The sequence below is a fragment of the Lynx rufus genome, unplaced genomic scaffold (assembly GCF_022079265.1).
Source record: "Lynx rufus isolate CCGP_SWC_20201006 ecotype Redwood Valley unplaced genomic scaffold, mLynRuf1.p SCAF_1, whole genome shotgun sequence".
Taxonomy (NCBI): domain Eukaryota; kingdom Metazoa; phylum Chordata; class Mammalia; order Carnivora; family Felidae; genus Lynx; species Lynx rufus.
In genome coordinates, this window is record NW_025814823.1 from 199138466 (window position 1) to 199159192 (window position 20727).

At 37.6% G+C, this 20727-nt stretch overlaps 1 protein-coding gene across 4 annotated transcripts in view; it reads left to right on the top strand.

Moving 5' to 3' along the window:
• ARL15 (ADP ribosylation factor like GTPase 15) overlaps positions 1-20727 on the top strand; it is a 408521-nt gene that overhangs the window by 159927 nt on the left and 227867 nt on the right. For all 4 annotated transcript variants that reach the window (XM_047092640.1, XM_047092633.1, XM_047092620.1 and 1 more), the window contains exon 3: positions 308-367. In XM_047092640.1, the coding sequence (XP_046948596.1) occupies positions 308-367 (60 nt within the window). The remainder of the gene's footprint in view (positions 1-307; positions 368-20727) is intronic.

Below are 20727 nucleotides of genomic sequence, written 5' to 3' on the forward strand. Positions count from 1 at the left end.
TCTTTGAAGTTTCTCTGCCCTTCCAAATGTCTTTATTATAATTGACAAAATTTACAAGTGACGTAACATATTAAAGAATAGGGTAGTATTGTGAAGAAAAGAGTTTTATTTCACTATAATACACAGGTATATTTTGAAAATTTGAACAGGATAATGTGTCATCAGTTTATCTCGAATTGTGTTTCTGGCATAAATATGAGCTCTGAAAATTAGCTCTTAATCTGCCTAAAAAAGGATTTGAGCATTTTATGCATTTTTTAAAGTTAAGTTGCTAATTCCTTTTTTTGTTTTTGTTTTCTAATTTTAGGTTTCAGTATAAAAGCAGTGCCCTTCCAGAATGCCATCTTGAATGTAAAGGAACTTGGAGGTAATAACATTTAAAATCCTTTCTGTGTCTGGCTTAAGCTTGTACTAATTTGGTATTGACATGATGTAGAATTAAAACATTATTATTCTAGTAAGTGATTTATTTGTACCTTTTCCCTTGGTAATAGAGATATTTCTCTCTCTTTATATATGTTTTAAAGGTTGTCAAATAGTTCCAAGTAATAAACTTTTTTTGTAATTTGAGAACCATACCATTCTATTTCATTTGCTCCATACTTTTCAGTTTCACTTGTTCAAAAAATTTCTTCCTGATTGAAAAGTATGAAGAAGTTTTAATGTAATAGATAAGCCATACATTATGCAGGGCGAAGAACTGTATTTTAGAGTAGTTTGTATTCATATCGCAGGTTTTATTGTATTAGATCTTTTTAGAATGTATTTGTTCTGATAATAAATCTTTGCCAATGGGTTCTTTGCTGGTCAGGCACATTTATTGGATAGGCTGTACCCCAAACTATACATCACTCAGTCTTTCATTACACTCTCTGTCTGAGATTTTTTGGTTGTGTTTTATGTCAGTCAGGGTCTTAACCCATGTAAATAGGTTAACAAAGAAATCAGTCAATTCAGTGAACCTACTAAATTCTCTAATGGCACAGGAAAATGGTGAGTGCTCTGAAGTTCAGTATCATATTGGTGAGTTTAATGACTTAGAAGAAAGTTCTCTTCCATCTCTTTAATCACTTTGTGATATTGACCTTCCTTCCCCCCACCCCCGTCACTTTTTCTGAGTTCATTCTAACTGACCTACTTTTAACTTGATGCAATTGAAGCACAAACTTTATGCCATTTTAATAGTGTTAGTGCCTTCTTATTTTTATCTCCTAATGTATTAGTTGATCTTCTCAGGTGTTTTAGAGAGCTGTATCTAGGGCAAGTTTACTGCTGTCAGTCTGTTTTATAGCTACCTTTGATTTTTATAGCATTAATATTTAAATCAACCACGATTGATAAATTCCAGTTTTCCTTTAAGGCATTTGGTTTTGTTGTTTTGACTACAAAAATTATAAAACACGAGTGTTCTTGTAATGGAGACATTTTTCTATGTAAAAATTTTTAAAAGACTGCTCTTTTAGGTTGAATATTTTGATACTACTTCGTGGTTTCTTTTTTTGTTTTTGTTTTTTTAACATGAAATTTATTGTGAAATTGGTTTCCATACAACACCCAGTGCTCATCTCAACAGGTGCCCTCCTCAATGCCCATCACCAACCCACCCCTCCCTCCCACCCCCGATATTACTTTGTGGTTTCTAGTAACCCTGCTTCTCAGTGACCATAGTATTAGAGAACATATTGGAAAAGTCTCATGGAATCAAAATGTATGCTTTGAGAATTCTTTTGGTTTTAATTGTGGTTGATACTTAGTAAGGATTTTATTACTAGGCTAGACACAGAACTTTTATTAAACCCCCTCCAGGTGTAAGAAACTGCTGATTAATTGATAAGGTGTTTCTTATAGATGTTAGTTGGATGGTACAAATAGAGAATGTGCCGAGACAAGTGAACATTTGAGGGAATTTTTGTAGCCTTGATTCTGTGCCACTGTAACGTTTAAATTCAATACGATAAAAGAAGAATTCGAGGACCGGGGTTTGTAAGATGGGAATCTGTCTGTTCCCAAGCATGGTTTACTTTTACTGAAAAAAACTTCACCGACAGTTGCAGTAAGGGACATGGCAATGGAGAGGGTACCACAGAGTTTGGTGATAACATTTTAGCTCATGCCTCTTGTGTGATGACGTGAGACCTAGGTAAAAGATAGAGCTTCCGAGACTGGGATGTGAGTTCCAGGCTCATGATAATGTGGTGTTTGGCACGTGATATTCTACCCCCTTAATTTTAATAGTCCTATTTGCAGTTGAGGGGCTGTCTCAAGAAGGTGATTTTTTTCCGAGTAGAATCTAACTGTGTATCCTGCGTTGAATGCTCAGAGGCAAACTATGGAGGGAATTTGGCGTGTTCAGTAAGTCCTTTATTTAACAAATATTTTTGGAGGGCCCTTTCTGTCTGGAAGAAGACTGGGCCCTAGGCTGTGTCTCACCCAAGAACGCAGGAGAAGCAGGCTAACCCCTGAGAAGAGTGTAGTTTTCCTAGGATTTACAGTATCTCTTCTGTAGTAAGAAGATCATCCTGGTATAAGGTATATATTGTGGCATTTATGGAGATTTGTGACCAACTGAAATCAGGTTGCTTGCTTCAGAATTTCTGAGTTTAGGAGGAAAGAGTGGAGTGTTTTAGGATCAATTTGTGAAGATACGAGACCTTTATAGAGGGTTTCTTAGAAGTTGAATCAGGTTGTTAATCAGGGAAAAATCTTGACATCAAGGAATAAATCCAAGAAGATAGATGGAAAGATAGCCATACTGAGTGCCACAACATCACTGGTGTGTGGAATGCTCAGATAGTTGTGCTCACTGTAGGGTTATTTCAAGAGGTTGGCATGGCCCAGCTCCTCCCTGCCAACTCCTTTTTTTTTTTTTTAACCCCTTTCTGAAGGTTCCAAGGTGCTCCATCACCCGCATTCTCAACCTTCAGTTAAATTTTTTATTTCTTCAAAATAAGAAGAGGCATGAACTTGGGCTCCTTATCTATTGAGAAGAAATGGTGTGAAATGAAATAACAATGACCAGGGGAGTTAAATGAAACTCACTCTTGGGAGATCTTAAGAAGAAACTTTGTTTACGTACACACAACTGATAGATGTCTGTGTATGTTCGTATATATAATTTATATGTAAAACATATATTAGAACTATACATATAGTCCTAGGTTCTCATCAATTTTCTCTTTTCTGAGGGTGTTTCCTAAATCTTTCACCTAACTGAATTCTCCTTCTGAAACCAATATTGCACTGTATATTAACTAACATTTAAATTTAAAAAATCTATGTCCTCAAAAAAATTCTTAAAATTCTCATTCACATATATTTTTCTCATGTGGTCTTTTCCTACCATTCATGCAATCATTCTAGCACAATTGTATATCAAGCCTGATTCTAGGAGCTGAGAATAAGAGATACTTAAAATACATCCCCATCTTCAAGAAATTCCTGATTTGGGCTTATGGAGACGTTCGTGAAAACAAATTTGACATCGCAGCTGCTTTTATCGTTCATTTTCTGTCTCTGACTCTCTTCAGTCAAACTCTTGCTCACTCAGGGTTCTGACTCCAGTGCTGTAGTCCTGCTTCCCTTCAGATCTCTTCAGGATTGGCTTCTGAATCAGTCTTCACCTCAACTTTCCAATCTACCTAGAGTCTTCCAGAAACGCATCGTCTTCATATTCTTTTATTCTTTTTAGTTCATTTATTCAACAACTATTTATTAAGCACACATAGAACCAGGCTGGGTTCTAGAGACTGGTGGTTATAGCATCAAGACAAAGCACAGTCCTTGCATAGACCAGCTGATGGACACAAGGGGAGACTCTTGTGTACTTGTCTCCTTGATTAAAGCCCAATATTCCTACTTACGGACCTGGAACTTTCTAGGTTAATCCCTTCAGTACTTGAAAGGATTTTAAATACCATCCAGGAGAGCTCTTCTGATCTCTACAAAGGACATTCTGTAGTATTGCTTAGTGGATTTGTTCTTCTTGCAAATTCTTTCATTTGGGAGGTTTTCGTTGAAACTAATCCAAATCCTTTCTTTTTTAGTTTTAATTAATTACCCTGCTTGTCTTGTGATAGATATTATTCTGGATGTTGTGCAAGATACCTAACAGGATCCTCAACAGACAGAAAGCTTCATCTTTGAACAAATATCCCTTGTTCCTAGTAGAGGAAGCCCAGCCATTCTATATGATTCTAGGCAAGTCTGTTTTCCTGTATCTCTACTGCTGTGTCTGTAAAATGTCATAATAATAGTTCCTGCATTACATAATCGTTGTGAGGACTAAATTAGCATAGGTCAAGTACTTAGAGATCACCTGGCCATAGCTGACATTTTTGGAAGATTTACATTATAATTATACCTTTGCCCTCCCAACCCCCCTAAAAAACACCATTCATAAGCCCTTTCCCCAAGGTCTTGAGAAATCGCCCAAATTACATATTGATTGTTTTTTCTCCTTGCAGTCATGCCTCTCTCCCTCGTGGACAAGATGATCTTTTTCTTCATTTTGTCACACCTGTTTAAACTGAAAAGTCACAGGGAAGGGACCTCCTTGGAATCTTTTGGTTAACTGCCTAGCATATTTTTTTGGCAGTGCATGTGTGTTAATATTAGATGTTTTTGTCCCATCTACCTTATCCCCTTTCTCTCTGTTTTCAGTTTCCACCTGAAAAATCTCTTCTATCTCAGTGCCTCTGAGTTGCTTCCATTCTGTTTGGCTTGTGTATTTAAACCACATTACTAAGGTAAATGAAGCATCCGGCATTTAGCTGAATTGGAAGCACCGGTCCCATTGCGGTGACATTACAGCTCTGGTGAGTTTTCATTTTAGAAATTTCCAGTCCTGAAATCTGCAGGTTTTTGTGCATTCAGAGATGTTTTTCACTTGATTTTGAAATTGCATTTGCAAATTGATAGGACCCAGAGAGGAAAAATTCATTTCTTAACACGTTTGGCTTGTTACCATTTATTGATAAGGATCCAGACATCCTACTATTCCTTTTGCTTTCCCTAACTGAATTCTGGAACCAAGATTGGTCTTGTCAAATGACTTGTTTTCCTCCTCTGATATTCTGATGAGTTCTGTCTGACTTGCTTCCCCACCCAGTAAACCGTTTGGCAGTCTTGTCTTCCCAGTTGACACTGGAAAAGGCGAAAGCTGAAAAGCAGTGAGCTGTCTTACATGCTTCAGTATTGGCTGCTACTTGTCAATCGGAAGGAAAGTTCATGAAGATTTTTGTTTGCACTTTATTTTTCTCCCTTTAAAGACGAGACGACTTTGCTTTTGCAGAAGGTGGTGAGGGGAGTGTGGAACAGTGCAAGTTGTGTTCGTTTACCCATTTACTTCAGCCCATGCAATAGTGATTGAATGATTTTTGAGGATTGTCAGCTAAGCCATTTTTTAAAAGGTTGCTTCTTTCAGCAGCCAAGCTGTTATATGAAACAGATGTTGACTCTGTCCTGTTTCTTTGTTTGCCTGGAGGAATACACCGCCTCCTCATAGTGAAAGGTGCTGTTTCTTTGTATCCTGCTAGTTATCTTGGTGCTGTTAATCTGTCCAGGTTATTTGCATTTCTTAATTTCACCAGACAAACGGTACAGATTTCTTGACAGGCAACCCAGGGGGCACTGCTGCCTGCTTCTTTTAATTTCTGCTTTCTGTGCCCAGGCCATTTGATGCCTTTCACCAAAATAAAGCCTTCTTCCTTCAGAGTCTCCGATTAAACCTTCTTTCAGAAGGAACAACAGCTCTCTTTTATTTGATGTGTTCTCACAGCCCTTTGTGGATTATGATTATTACCTCTGTATCTTCACTACCAACTTCTTTTTAAAACAAATCATAGCTAAATATCTATGAATTTAATGTCATTGCCTCTACTATCCAGTAGAGGAGGAATCAAGACCATATGAACAGTATAGGTAGACCCGAAGACCTTATTATGGCCACATTGCTTTAAGGAACGAATGGGGTTGAAAGATTTCTTGCTGCTGTGAAAGAGAACAACTTGCCATTCAAAAACTCTTTTAGACCTCTCCAAACAAGGATTTCTCTGGAAGAGGTGGCAAGAAACCATGACCCTGGCAAAGGAACGTGATAGCACAAAGTGGGGGCCTGTGGAAGGCCAGGTCCACAGCATACCTTGTGATCGTGCTATAAGCTCAATTATAGTCAGCTGCACTCAAGTAAGTCTGCATCTTCCATATCTGTTGTAGAATTACAAGGAAGAAATGTGATTCAGCCTTAAGACACTCTGTCCCTCTATGCATTTTAGCTTCTTGTTGTTGTTTTCTTATCTGCAAAATGTAAGTTTTAATAAATCATCACTACTTATTTCCCAAGGGATTGGGCTGGAAAAGAAAAGTTCAGTTGCCTAAAGCCCCTGGAGGGATGCTTTAAGATAGACAGTGGTATTTCCACTAATTCTGTTTTTATAGTGGCGGTTCCAGTGTCATATGTAATAGTGAATGATCGAAACTTCTTGATATAGTATTGTTTCCTTATCTAGGAAAAGAACCAGGCCTTTCTGGAATGGGGACAACCGGTTAACTCCTGGCTCTCTGAGCTGTGTACTTTCTCAGTGAGGCTTAGGCTCTACTAGGGGAAATGATATTGGTATAAAGCCAAGTGACTTGGATGCAAGTTGAAAGGCCACAGCTATCTGAATTGGTTGAACAGGATCCCAGGGTGGTGGTGTTCAAGCGTTTTTTACACTTGCTAAGGGAAAACTGAGCCAAACAGTCAGCAGAGCCAAATAAATGAATCTGGGGGCCCAGAAGTCCGTTACTGGCTGATGTAGACCTGACCTTAATTTTTGTTTTCTTCTGGAGAAGTGCCCTAGGAAATTTTTTTTTTTTTTAATTTGTCTTCCTGGTCATAGTTTAGGATAGTACTTAACAATCTACTCTTCTAAGACTAGATAGATACACAGATAGATAAACATACATACAGTGTTCCAAGAAACTAGTTTCCTGGCCTTTTGACCCCCCCTGAGAATAGGGATCTCACATGCTGCTAAGGTTGCCTGCCTCACCATTGATTCCTATTCAGGGGCAGTCAGGTCATTTTATATCTTCCAACTCTACCAAACTTCCTCACAGAACATTTGTGTTGGGTTCTTAGCTTCTTAACCCTCATGAGGGAAAAAGATATTTCTGTTTCTCCCAGGGGCTGCCATAATAGCAACTAATTTTCATTGTGTATTTGGTTTCAGTGTGATATTGCAGCGACAGCACTGGAAGTCAAGAGACTAGTATTTTTCTCTATCCAAACAAGCCATGGGACACTGGGCAAGGCTCTTGACTTTTCCAAGGCTGCTTTCTTTTCTAGCAGCTGAGCATGCTGATAACCATTCTCCTTTGGATATAACTAGTTTATTTTTTTATCCTGAAACCCATAGTTATCTACTTTGGCCCCTAGGGACCATAGAGCCCACCTTTAACAACTATGCATGATTATCGTAGTTTATTTTTTTCTAAGTTCATTTAACCCTAACTTCCTCTATTTTTCTTTCTTTGTTTTTTTTTGTTGTTGTTTTTTGGTTTTTTTTTTTTTTGGTATTGTAGACATTTCAAAAAATCTGTGTGTGTTTTGTGAGACAGGTATATATGTTCATGAGATAACAACTCATACTAACTTCAAGTTCCTGTGACTTAAAGTCACTGTGCTGTTTACTTCAAGAAGCACTACAGTCTAGTGTGGGAAATACTATAACAAGATTGAGCGCAAGGGAAAGACAAGTCATAGAAGTGGCAGTGGGTTTGGTCTAATCTTTCAACCATAAACGAAGTCCACTGTCAACTCCTTGACTTACATCTCATCTGTTTTCTTCCTAGACTTCTACTCTGTGATGTCCTTGTCCTTTCTGCGTGATCAGAATTGCGTCTTATACTCAATCCTGTTACAGTCTTTAGCATACCAGACTATAACGTTATGAAGAATTGAAAAACACACCATAATCTTAATAGTTTATTATATTGTGATATAAAACATATCTGCAGTTCCAAGATGGAGAGAAAATTGCTGGTCATGCCCCAAGATACTAGAGTAAGGCTAGACCCTTAAGAAGCAAAATGTTGCTTTGTTGTTGAATTCATTTCAGTGAATACTTAATAAATACTAATTATATGCAATCACTTAGAGATCTCATCCCTGCACCTGCACACACAGGAGCCCCTGAGCCCGTTTCTTCAGATAGTTTAAGTTTTCTCTTACTTATTTTGAGAGAGAGAGAACACAAGGGAGAGAGAGAGAGTCCCAAGCAGGCTCCACGCTGCCAGCACAGAGCCAGATGCGGGGCCCCATCTCACCACTGGGAGATCATGACCTGAGCTGAAATCAAGAGTCAGATGCTTAACCAGCTGAGCTACCCAGGCAGCCCTCTTCAGATATTTTGATGGGAGAGTAATATTGGCCATAATGTTTATGTAATTTCTTAGAAAAGATTAAACAACTTTACTAGATTTCTACAATTATCAAGTTGACAGTTCAAGAGGTAATATGTTTGTAGCTATTCATTACTTAGCAGACTAAGTTGGTTCTCTGACCTATCCCTTAGAACTGAACAAAATTGAACTGGTTAGATTTGTTTTGAGGCATTGTAAATGTGTTGCTTTTTAATTCCTTAAGGTCCAAAGCATTGTCAAGAAGCTCTATTGAAGATGCTTGATCATTTTAATCTTGAAATTCACTGATATTTTATGGCATCATTGTAAGAAGCAATGTAAAGAATTTATTGCATAAAGTTAACTTTAATTACAGGTATGTGGAGTACTTATGATTGAACGTTGAAGGTTGATTTTTTTATATACTCCCTCCTTTGCCATAATTTTATAAAATTTCAAAAAATCAGAAAATGATTATAAGTTAAATCTGTAACAAAGATTTAATCCACAGTGAAGAAAGGAAAGCATGCCAAAGACTGAGGCATGGGCAAGGAAAACATGACATAGAAGGGGAATTCATCAGGATTAATAATCAGAGAGCTTATTGGAGTTATTAATTGGGGCTTTACATTTGGACCTATGCCCTTATTTTTCTTCTCTCCTGTGTTAAGTCGTGGATAGCAGCTGTGTTTACCCACAAACTAAATCTTGGAAGTGGGTGCTAGACTCAGAGAGGCAAGACAGTGCCCTAATAATGTACTAACTGCCAGGTGGGTTGCAAAGCCCACACACACAGGAGAGAAGCCACTTGTCTGTCCCTATTAATCACTGAAAGTAGGCAATGGTAAACAAAAGAGCTGGCAAACGTAGATTCTTAAAAGATAAGCATATAATCACGGCACACAACAATATGAGGAAAATCGGCACCATCAAAGAAAACTTACCCCATCAAAAGAAGAAAAAGTATCGAGGGACCTAGAGGTAATAGAGTGATCAGAAGAAGACATTCAGAGAGATAAGGTTTTGTATTATGAAAAGGAATCTAACACAGGGACGCCTGGGTGGCTCAGTCGGTAGAGCATCCGACTCATTCTCGATCTCAGGGTCATGAGTTCAAGCCCCACATTGGGTGTGGAGCCTACTTAAAAAAAAAAAAAATCTAACACAGAACTTGGGAAATGAATTTGACTTTAAAATTTAAAATGAAAATGTCAGTTGACACAACTCAGATGTAAATTTAAAAAAACTAAGGATTGAGTTAGGGAATTTCCTCAGAATGCCCTGCAAAAGGATGACTTTGGAAATATGAGAGAAAATTGAGAAGACTGAAGGAACAGTTATAGAGTTCTAACATCCCTCTAAGAGTTCTAAAAAGAGAGTAAAGAGAAATTACAGAGAATAAAATAATCAAAGTAGAAAAACCTCAAATGTGAAAAAAGACTTACTCAAATTTAATGAGTCTTCTGAGGCCAAGAAAAGACTTCTATCTAGACATATTATAAAGAAAAAATCATTAATTGTAATCACAGGAACACACAAGGAAGTGAATTCTGATTTTAACATAGGAGATGTCAGGTAGAATCATAAAATATATTTTCTTTAGATTACACATTGTAATTAAAAGAAAAAAAAATGTTCATGTTTATTTATTCTTGGGAGAGAAAGAGCACAAGCGGGGGCGAGGCAGAGAGAGGGAAACAGAATGTGAAGCAGGCTCCAGGCTGTCAGCACAAAGCCCGCTGGCGGGGCTCAAACCCATGAACTGTGTGATAATGACCTGAGCCGAAGTTGGGCGCTCAACTGACTGAGCCACCCAGGTGCCTCATTAAAAGAAATTTTGAAATTTAAATATATTTCTTTAAAAATTAAGGGTTGGGAATGTAAGCTGGTATAGCCACTCTGGAAAACAGTATGGAAGTTCCTCAAAAAACTAAAAATAGAACTACCCTATGACCCAGCAATTGCACTACTAGGTATTTATCCAAGGGATACAGGTGTGCTTTTTTGAAGGGACACAGACACCCCCATGTTTTTAGCAGCACTATCAACAATAGCCAAAGTAGGGAAACAGCCCAAATGTCCATTGGATGGATGAATGGATAAAGAAGATGTGGTATACGTATACAATGGAGTATTACTCGGCAATCAAAAAGAATGAAATCTTGCCATTTGCAACTACGTGGATGGAACTGGAGGGTATTATGCTGAGTGAAATTAGTCCGTCAGAGAGAGACAAATATCAGATGGCTTCACTCATATGAGGACTTTACGAGGCAAAACAGATGAACATAAGGGACGGGAAGCAAAAAGAGTACAAAAACAGGGAGGGAGACAAAACATAAGAGACTCTTAAATATAGAGAACAAACTGAGGGCTGCTGGAGGGGTTGTGGGAGGGGGCATAGGCTAAATGGGTAAGGGGCACTAACGAATCTACTCCTGAAATCATTGTTGCATTATATGGTAACTAATTTGGATGTAAATTTAAAATAAATAAAATGAAATATATATATATATATATTTCAGATATATATATATATAGATATATATATATATATATCTCAAGTAGAAAAAAAAATTAAGGGTAAACATGAAAACAGTAAAAGGATGATGTCTACATAAATACAATTTTTTAAAAATCTGAAAAGTTATTCAGCTAACGTAAACAATTCTAGAATGGAGTGAGTTCACTGGGATCAAGTAGAATTTTTGTTTTTTCTTGTGTGAACTTTGTTCATGAGAATTTAAGAAATACAATTTAAGAAAATACACCATAAAGATAGAAAGCTAAGGATATTTGATAAATTCAGCAACATGCAAAAATGGAAAAAGAACAAAACAGTCATGATAAACAGAAAACATGTATACATTGATAACTACGAAAATAAATTAAGTTCCCCTTTTATATAGGTGGCATAAAAAACAATGAATGTAACATATTCAGCTATATGTGGTTATGAGACACTTCTGCAACAACAACAAATGCAGCAAGGTAAAAATAAAGGGATAGAAGAGATAGCCTTAAAAAAGACCATTGAAAAGAAAGTACTGGGAGCATTATTAACATCAAATGAAACAAGGTGCGCCTGGGTGGCTCAGTCAGTTAAGGGTCCAACTTTGGCTCAAGTCATGATCTGTGCTGACAACTCAGAGCCTGGAGCCTGCTTCAGATTCTGTGCCCCCGTCTCTCTCTGCTCCCCCCCTCCCACTTTCTCTCCTTCCCTTCCTCCCTCTCTCTTGCTCTCTCTCCCTGCTCCTCTCAAAAATAAATATTAAAAAAAAATTTTTTTTTAATCAGGTGAAATGCAATTCACAGCAAAGAACATTAAGTTGATTTATGTTGAGATTTTCATGTTGATCTACTAGGATAACTGAGTACTCCTGAATCTTTACATAATTCTGAATCTTATAAAACGAAAACTAAGAAAAAGCCAACAGATCCACAATCTGAACTTAATCTAATTGATAATTACTGAATGTCACATTTAAGTAGAAAACACATGTTCTTGGGGTGCCTGGGTGGCTCCGTTAGTTAAGGGGGTCTCACTCTTGATTAAGGCTCAGGTCGTGATCTCATGGTTTCTGGGATCGAGTCCTGTGTCAGTAAGTGTGGAGCCTGCTGGGGATTCTTTCTCCACTTTCTTTGCCCCTCCCCCTGCTCAAGCATTCTTTTAAAATAAACATTAAAAAAAACAACACATGTTCTTTTAAAACATGCATAAAATTTACACACAACTATGTATGTTTTCTGACTAAAATCCAGTAAAATTAGAAATTAGTAGCAAATAGACAAAAATAACACATGAAACGGGATTTAAAAGTGCCCTAACCTAAAGAGCCCAAATGTCCATCGCCTGATGAATGGATAAAGAAGATTTGGTGTGTGTATATACAACAGACTACCACTCAGTGATCAGAAAGAATGAAATCTTACCATTTGCAACAATGTGGATGGAACTAGAGTGTATTATGCTCAGTGAAATTAAGTCAGAGACCAATATCTTAAGATTTCACTCAGGTGGAATTTAAGAAACACAGCAGATGAATGTAGGAGAAGGGAAGGAAAAATAAAACCAGGGAGGCAACTATAAGAGACTCTTAAATACAGAGAATAGGGGCGCCTGGGTGGCGCAGTCGGTTAAGCGTCCGACTTCAGCCAGGTCACGATCTCGCGGTCCGTGAGTTCGAGCCCCGCGTCAGGCTCTGGGCTGATGGCTCGGAGCCTGGAGCCTGTTTCTGATTTTGTGTCTCCCTCTCTCTCTGCCCCTCCCCCACTCATGCTCTGTCTCTCTCTGTCCCAAAAATAAATAAACGTTGAAAAAAAAATTTTTTTTTAAAAAATAAAAAAAAATAAAAAAAAATACAGAGAATAAACTGAGGTTTGCTAGAGAGGAGGAGAGTGGGGGAGGGGTTAAATGGGTGATGGACATTAAGGAGGGCACTTCCTGGCATGTGCACCGGGTGTTATATGTAACTGGTGAATCAGAGTTCTCCTGAAACCAAAACGATAGGTTAACCTAATTTGAATGTAAATAAGTAAATTCTTAAAAGGAAAAAGGTACCCTAACTTATACCATCTATAAAAATCAAAATGGATCCTAGACCTAAATATAAAACCTGAAACTATTAAACTTCTAGAAGAAAACTTGAGACAATTTTTGTGACCTTAGGTTAGACAAAGATTTCTTAGATAAGACACCAAAAATCTGCATAGAAAGAAAATTGGTAAGTTGGATTTCATAGTACTTCTGCTTTTTGAAAGACATTGCTAGAGAATGAAAAGGCCATCTATTGACTAGCTAAACCTTATTTGGAGATCTGATAAAAAAAAAAAAAACAGCAACAAGAAAAGGAACATTTAAAAAATGGGCAAAAACTTTGAACATCTCCTTTATCCAAGAAGATACAAAGAAGGTAAATAAGGTCATGTAAAAGGGTCCCCACTTTATTAGCCATTCACTTTATTTGCCATTAGGGAAATACAAATTAAAACCACCACACACATATTAAAACGTCTAAAATTTAAAGGCCTGAATATATCAAGTGTTCTGGAAAGAGTGGAGAAGAACTAGAATTTTCATCTAATGCTGGTAGAAATGTACAATGGTACAACCACTTTGAAAAACAGTTTGGTTTGCATTTATGTTAAGAGACTGCCAGTCTTAGAATCAAGCCATTCCACTCTAGGAGAAATGAAAACTATGTTTACACAAAATCCCGTGTGTAAGTGCTCATAGCAACTTTATATTAAAAACTGTCACAACCCACATGTCATCAGTTGGTGAATGGATAAACCGATGTGGCATATCTATATAAGGAAATAGTATCTGGCAGGAAGAAAAGAATGAATGACCTATGGGTACATGCCATAACATGGATGAATCTCTAATTCTGCTGAGCAAAAGAAACTAGACAAATAGAATGTGTAAGGTGGTATTCCCATACTGGGATAAATTTTTATTCCATTTATAGAAAGTACTAGAAAATGCAAACTGATACTTTAACAAAGTAACAGTATTTCAGGGATTCCCTAAGGGAGAGGGACAGGGGGCTGCGGAGGGCGAGGGGGGAGTGGAGGGATATAAGGGTTGTGAGAGGGATGCCTGGGTGGTTCAGTCGGTTAAGCGTCTGACTCTTGGTTTTGGCTCAGGTCATGAGCTCACGGTTATGAGATCAATCCCCCATCAGGCTTGGAATGGAGAGTGGAGCCCGCTTGGGATTCTCTTTCTCTCTCCTATCTCTGCCCCTCCCACCCGCACTTGCACGGGTGTGCGTTCTCTCTCTCTCAAAATAAACTTAAAAAAATAAAATAAAGGGTCATGAGAAAACTTTGGAGGTGATGGATACAATTATTATCTTGATTAGGGTGATGGTTTCACAGATGCACATGTATCAAAACCACATTGTATATTTTAAAATGTGTAGTTTATTATATGTCAATTATACCACCATAAAACTGTTGATAATATTCTACACGTACAGAAATTAAGAGAAATTCTTTTCTATCATCTCTGGTTAAAAGCATTGAAAGTATGTATTGTGGAGAATTTATGGCCCTTTTCTTGGGTTGCTTTCCAGTGAAGAGTTATTTTAAACAGGCTAAGTTAATATCCGTGGTTTAAAAAAAGAGAACTGTGACTGAGGAAAGACTTCACAAAAATATCAATTTCTGGACGATCATATGTAGCAGAATTGTTAAGGTTAAATATGTAAGCAGTTAAAACTAAGATTAAGATGTTATCAAATCTGTCAATTTAATGTGTAGATTTTAAAAATCTCAGTGCTAATAAAATAAGACAGATTGATCTGTCTGCACAGCGGCATCAATTAATCAAAGAAATTCATATGACAGATTCATTATACAAAGAGTGAGAGATTTCTCGGAGTAAACCAGTTGTGGTTCATTCCACAGGGATACTCAAAACCTTAGTGCTGCAGTATTCTTTTTCCAACCTTAGCAGTTATATTTATGAAAAATTTTCCTGTTGGTGATTACACAATGGGCAGGATGCAGGTCTCACACAAAGTTGGAGGTTGAAGGGGAGAAAAAAAAGCAGTAACACTCAAATGAACCAATGTATTAAAAAGCATCTGATTCCAGACCACATTGGAATAATTTGTGTTTTAAGAACACGATTTGTACGTGTGGGTAAAATATCCTCTTTCATTCAGGAATCTACAGCTTTAAATTATCTGCTTGAGCTGATCCTGTGCTATCCAGATTGTATCTCAGGTTAAAGTTTTCCAAGCAGACCTTACTTTGGCATAAAAAGTAAGATATTTTTATTTGCATTTTTCCTTCATTTTTGTGAGTGTCTGTAAGATGGCTGGTTGAGAGTGGTAATGGGTATGTTTGTTGGTTACATTCTATACATAACACGCTAAGAGGGTAGAACATAACCTATTTGTTCTCTGTCCTTTGCCATTAGTGATCCCAACAAGTTCTTTTGGGGTCTGCTGTGTTCTTTAAGGTGATGGTGCATTTTAAATTTGGGGTGTATAAGTAGAAAACCTCTTTCCCCTTTCTAGTTTTTTTCTTCCAAAGTCCTTTAAATAGATTTAGATGTCAATGAATTTTCCCTCTTACTCATTAGATTAAATCTCAGTAAGTAGGGACGGATTAATATAAGCTGCTAAATTGAAAATGCAGAGGCTTGGTTGTCGAGTGTGGGGATTTATAGTACATAATAGATTAGTACATAAGCATGTTGGTATTTTTTCAATGTGGGCTGTCTTTGATGCTGTTACTCTTTTATATATGGTTGTCTAATTTTTTTTTTTTTTTTACAAATATTTATCTAGTTATAGAGCATTAGGTCTCCTTGAGCAGATGAAAACCTGTTTAAATGGTAGTGTGGAAAGATCCAAAATGATCATGCCTTGAAGTTAGAATCTGGAAAATAGCCAAAGGTTTTAGATGTATCCCTGAACAGACTTAAAGTTTTCTAGTTATTCTAGATTCTACGTGTGTGCGTAAAAATTCCTGAGATTCAAGCTGAAAGCATTTAATTCTGTAGTCTTCTTAATTCTGGGTGAGAATGAGGGCAGGCAGCAGTGGCTGAAATTTTAGAATGAAAATGTGGACCGCTCTCCATTCTCCAAAACTGGTAAACATAAAACCATTTTCTTAAGGTTCCATCAGGTTTGTTTTCTCTGAGCTTGTTATGTGTGTTACTGTCATGAATTTTAAACCTTTGCTACAGATTTCGGTGAGGACTCAAAGAAAAATCAATTATGCTGGGGGATTTTTGACAGAGGTGTATCAGGAATTGTACCGTGAAAAAAAGAGCAACACCAAACCCAAGAATGTCTTTATTAGTGGTTGCTTTTTAAAATTTCTTGGAGGTTACTTTATTTCTTCAAATCCTTGAAAGAGTCCATATATGCAAGAGAGCTGAGAGGAAAGACCCCAAATCCAGTCCCATGCCTCTACCTACAGTGAAGGAGTAACAATTCAGGGCCCCCCCCTCCAAAAAAAAAAAAAATGAGAAGAACAAATACAGATGAAGTCCAGATACCTTGGTGGAAGATCCTTTCTTTCTAAATATTTATTATTAGCCTTTGCCATGGCTCATGTGTTTTTTTTTTTTCAAACAACCCTGTCTCTCCTCTATTTAAGGTCAAGTGCCTTCTCCTATCCGTGTCCTAGGTGGGCTTGATATTTTGGTGTTCTGAGTTTTGGAGCTTCTTTATAGTAGTCCTTTCGTTGCAGGCATTAAACATCTTCTTGTCTCCTACATAGGGCCCTAAGTGTTCCTTTGTCCTGTTACTGCCTGGACCTAAGACGACAACATACTGCTTTTTTCTTGGATGAACCTTTCCATCCGATGTCTTCCCTTCCTTCAGGTTTCCAAATTGTGTTTCTCTTCTAATCAGTGGAGAAAGAAAAGAAAAGGAAAAGGAAAAAAAAAAAATCAAGGAACAATGTATGTTAATTTTCCTTGATTTTTTTTCTTCCATTGTAATTTGGAAGAGGCTATAATACCACGGTTTTGGAGTTTTCTGTTCTATCTCATTATTCCTTTCTCCAAAATGATAATACTTTGAGTGTAAAGGTATTTATTTATTTACTTTATTTGCACTAGGGAATGAGGATGTGAACTTTACAAGTCTTGCAAGGTTTTATCTACCAAGTCTTTGGTCTGAGACTCATGATCAACCTCCTTCCCTACTATTTTAAGACGGAATTTAACAAAACGAGACCATGTGAAAACAGAGTCCTATGTTATAGTTTTTCTCTCCTCAGGTAGAAGGAAAACCCTTAGGCATTGCCTTGCACAAAAAGCATTGAGTGCTGCCCAGATTTAAAGGGTCAAAATAGTTGACTTCACTTTGATTAAAAGAATTCTCGTTTAATATGGTGCTGGGATTTTAGGTTAATGTGATTTTGACACTGACAGGACACCTCACCACCATTATCATCCTCAGACACTGAGATTTTCCCAAAATCGGTAGAATGCTAGTCCTCTGTTATTTACAGTATTACTGAGATTCTTCTGTTTTCAGACACATAGAATTGTACTGTGCTTTAAGAAAACCCTATGTAGAGAAACACATTAGTAGCTTTTATTAAATAATATGTAGTATTCAAAAATTATTGGTGTCATAAAAGGTTTTGCTCCAAATTTTCTTTAAAGTATTGAAGTCCCAATACATGTTAAGTTATTTGATTAAGTTTTATCAAGACCATTTCTAAGGCATAAATTCTGAAATTTTCTTTCTGGTCCATCTTACGGAGTTTCAAAATTACTGCCACCTACCATGTGCAATTAGCAAATACAAACGTACCTTCAGGTTAAGTTGCTTTGGGAAAATTCTCCATCAGCTGTTATGATATTCAAGTCTTACATACTCCTTCAATCATCATCTGGGACAAAACGTCTCTGTGAAAGAAGAAAAGGAGAAAGAAAGAATGAGTACAAGATAAGGAAATCTAGTAAGAGCATAGAAACTTTGGAAATGAAGCCCTTGCTCTTTACTCACATATTTTTATACCTCCTGTCTTAATAACTACCCGGGTCTCATCTTGGTTTTTCAGTGGGAGAAGCTGAATTGTTAACCTTGATCGGCAGTATGGCTATGAAAATTTTTATTCGGACTATTGGTTTTCAAAGTTTTGTCTGTTATTTTTCATATGGCTCTTAGATAGGCTAGGGCCTGGTACCATTTTAAAGGGAAGTTGGCTGAGAACTGAGAAAAATTTGAGGCTGACCAGATTGTATCCCAAAGTGTAAAGCCCCATAGCAATACAGTGTGAGCCCTGAGGCAGAAAAGAAGGAGTCTCCGAGGAACATGTCCTTCTTGCATACCGTCCCTTTCTGGGAAACGTGTGCAGGGAGTTCACTGGGGGCAGGTCACCAGAGGAGGACACGAGGGGCACGTACAGGACAGCCACGTGTGCATCATTTGGCCCATGTGCTGACCATATGAAACTGTCTTTGGGACCGGAAAATGCCTGACATGGCTAACCTAGAATATATCACTTTGCTGGTTCCTGGCACCGTCCTTGTTTTTAATGTGCAGTGGATGCTGTTGCGCTGTTTGTACAATGCAGCAAGCTTACCGACCTGGGGGAGCTGAAACAAACAAAAAGTTAGCTCCTGCAGTTCTACACCGAGTTTTAAAACAAAACATTTTAATATCTGTAGCTGGAAGGGAAACGTTTGGAGCTTTGTAACTGGCAGGCAGGAGTATAGCGACTGAAGAAGGGATGATTCCGGGGCCAGTTTTGGACACAAAACTGAATAAATGGAAAAGAACCCAGGCAGGACAGTCTCCTGTCTGGCTTCCCAGTAAAGTCAGAGGGGACAGTCCTGGCAGTACGATGGATTTGTATGCTGGGATAGATATAAACAGCAAAACCCTCAGCCCTGTGGCTATAAAAAGAAATATTTTTTATGATATATTCATTGTTTAAGAGCAGCCAGTGAGTTTTGTGTAACATTTGTGCCTATGCAGTTCAAAAACCAGAATTCTGTCTGCTTGTGGGCTTAAGCTCTTTCAGATGTTTTTATTGTGTAACATCGTCTCCAGATTCTTCTTTTAATGTATGGTTCATTTCCCCCCCCCTCACAATCTGTTAAAAGATCAGTTTGTGTGAATCTTGACACTGTGATGCTATTTCATGGTTTTAATTTGAATGTGAGTTGTTGCAGCTGGAAGCATAAGATTAATGCCACAGACTTGTTTGTCACAAAAACAGATATTTTACACGGAGTCAAGATGTGTTGAAAAATTGCTTATATTTCACTGGACGTAAGTCACGTTTTGATTCACTTTTGAATTCTTATAATTTGAATTATTCTGAAACAAATAAATGTGTATCTGGCAATATAACTGGCCATTGAAGGTATTTGAAAGGTGGCTTGAATAATGGCCTATTAAGTACGTAGTCCGTTAATTAGCCAAAGCTTTTTTTTTTTTTTTTTTGCTGCAAAAATTGTTTTAAATCAGTCTGAGAGTCTATGTAAAAGGTGGAGAACATGGTTATAGAGTTTAAAAATTTGTTCTTGACTGCCTGTGCATTTTTATATACTTCGATAGTGTACCTACATAACAGAATGAAGCTCCTGGTCTCCCATACCTGCTGGCATGTGGAGAGTTCCGGACACACAAGACATGGCGGTGACTTATGGCTTCTCCACCGTCACTCTGGGTTAATGGGTGTATTTCCTGCAGTGGCCCAAGCCATCCTTCTTCAAAGCAATGTCAGGAAAGTTGGGTATGCTTTTTCCTTCAGAAGTGAGTCTCACAAGTCGTGTGAAACCTGTTATGGCATTCTGTCCTTCAACTCCTGCATCATATAAGATAACCTGAAACTATACATGTTAAATCAGATGCTACTTAGTCTGATTATATCAGGTAGGAATTGGCTCTTTTCAGATCTCTGAGGTGTGGCTTCACAGTCTCAAATACTTCCATGGTGAGGAAGTCAACGTTTCAGAAAGTATATGTTTACGTGCCATATTTGAAGGGTTGTAATTATTGCAATTCGTGATAATTTGCCAAAATCTACCTTTCTGCCTCTTTGCTGAAACGATCCTCTTCCGCTTTGTGGAGCACGCTCAACAAATAACAGATCTTCCCTACACAGTCATTCAGAAACATGAAACTTGTTATCATATGTTCTGGAAGATCCTCTTCCAAGCTAAATACCTTTCATTTCTTCAACTATTTTCCATGTTATATAATAGTATCCAGGTTCATCACCATCCTGGTGGTCACCTTTGTGGTAATCCCTTATAAAACCTGTATCTGAAAGCATGCTGTTCTAGATGTGGTCTGGCCACGTCTTTTCTTTAAGACACTTAGATTTCTCTTATAGTCAACAGTCCAAGCCATAGTACCTCATTGGTTCATGTTGGATATGCTGTCAGAATACCCAGCTGTTTTAAGTCAGGGCTCCTCTGTTCTTGCATAGTTGATTTTTTTTAAGTTCCAAACTCCAGACATTACTTATATCTCTATTAAATTTCATTATGTAAGCACTGGCTCATTGTTCCAGCTTGTCAAGAACTTTTTGACTTTTTTTATTCTGTCCTCCAACATATTAGCAATTTCTTACAGCCTTGTGCCATCTGTAAATCTTGAAATGATACCTTTAAAGTTTTTATTCAATTAAAATGTATAAACATGTATCAAATTGTCTACTTTGAGCCAGTCTCATGCTCTCTCCTAGGGATAACAAGATGACTAGCATGTAATCATTCCTTTAGGGAGCTCACAAGCTGTGGGCAATAATAGACATGTAATTATAGAACTATAATGCCCTGTGTTAATTGCTCTAATAGAGTTATGTGTAAAGTGCTAGGGGAACCAAGGTTGGTTGTAAATCGTAGAAGACCCA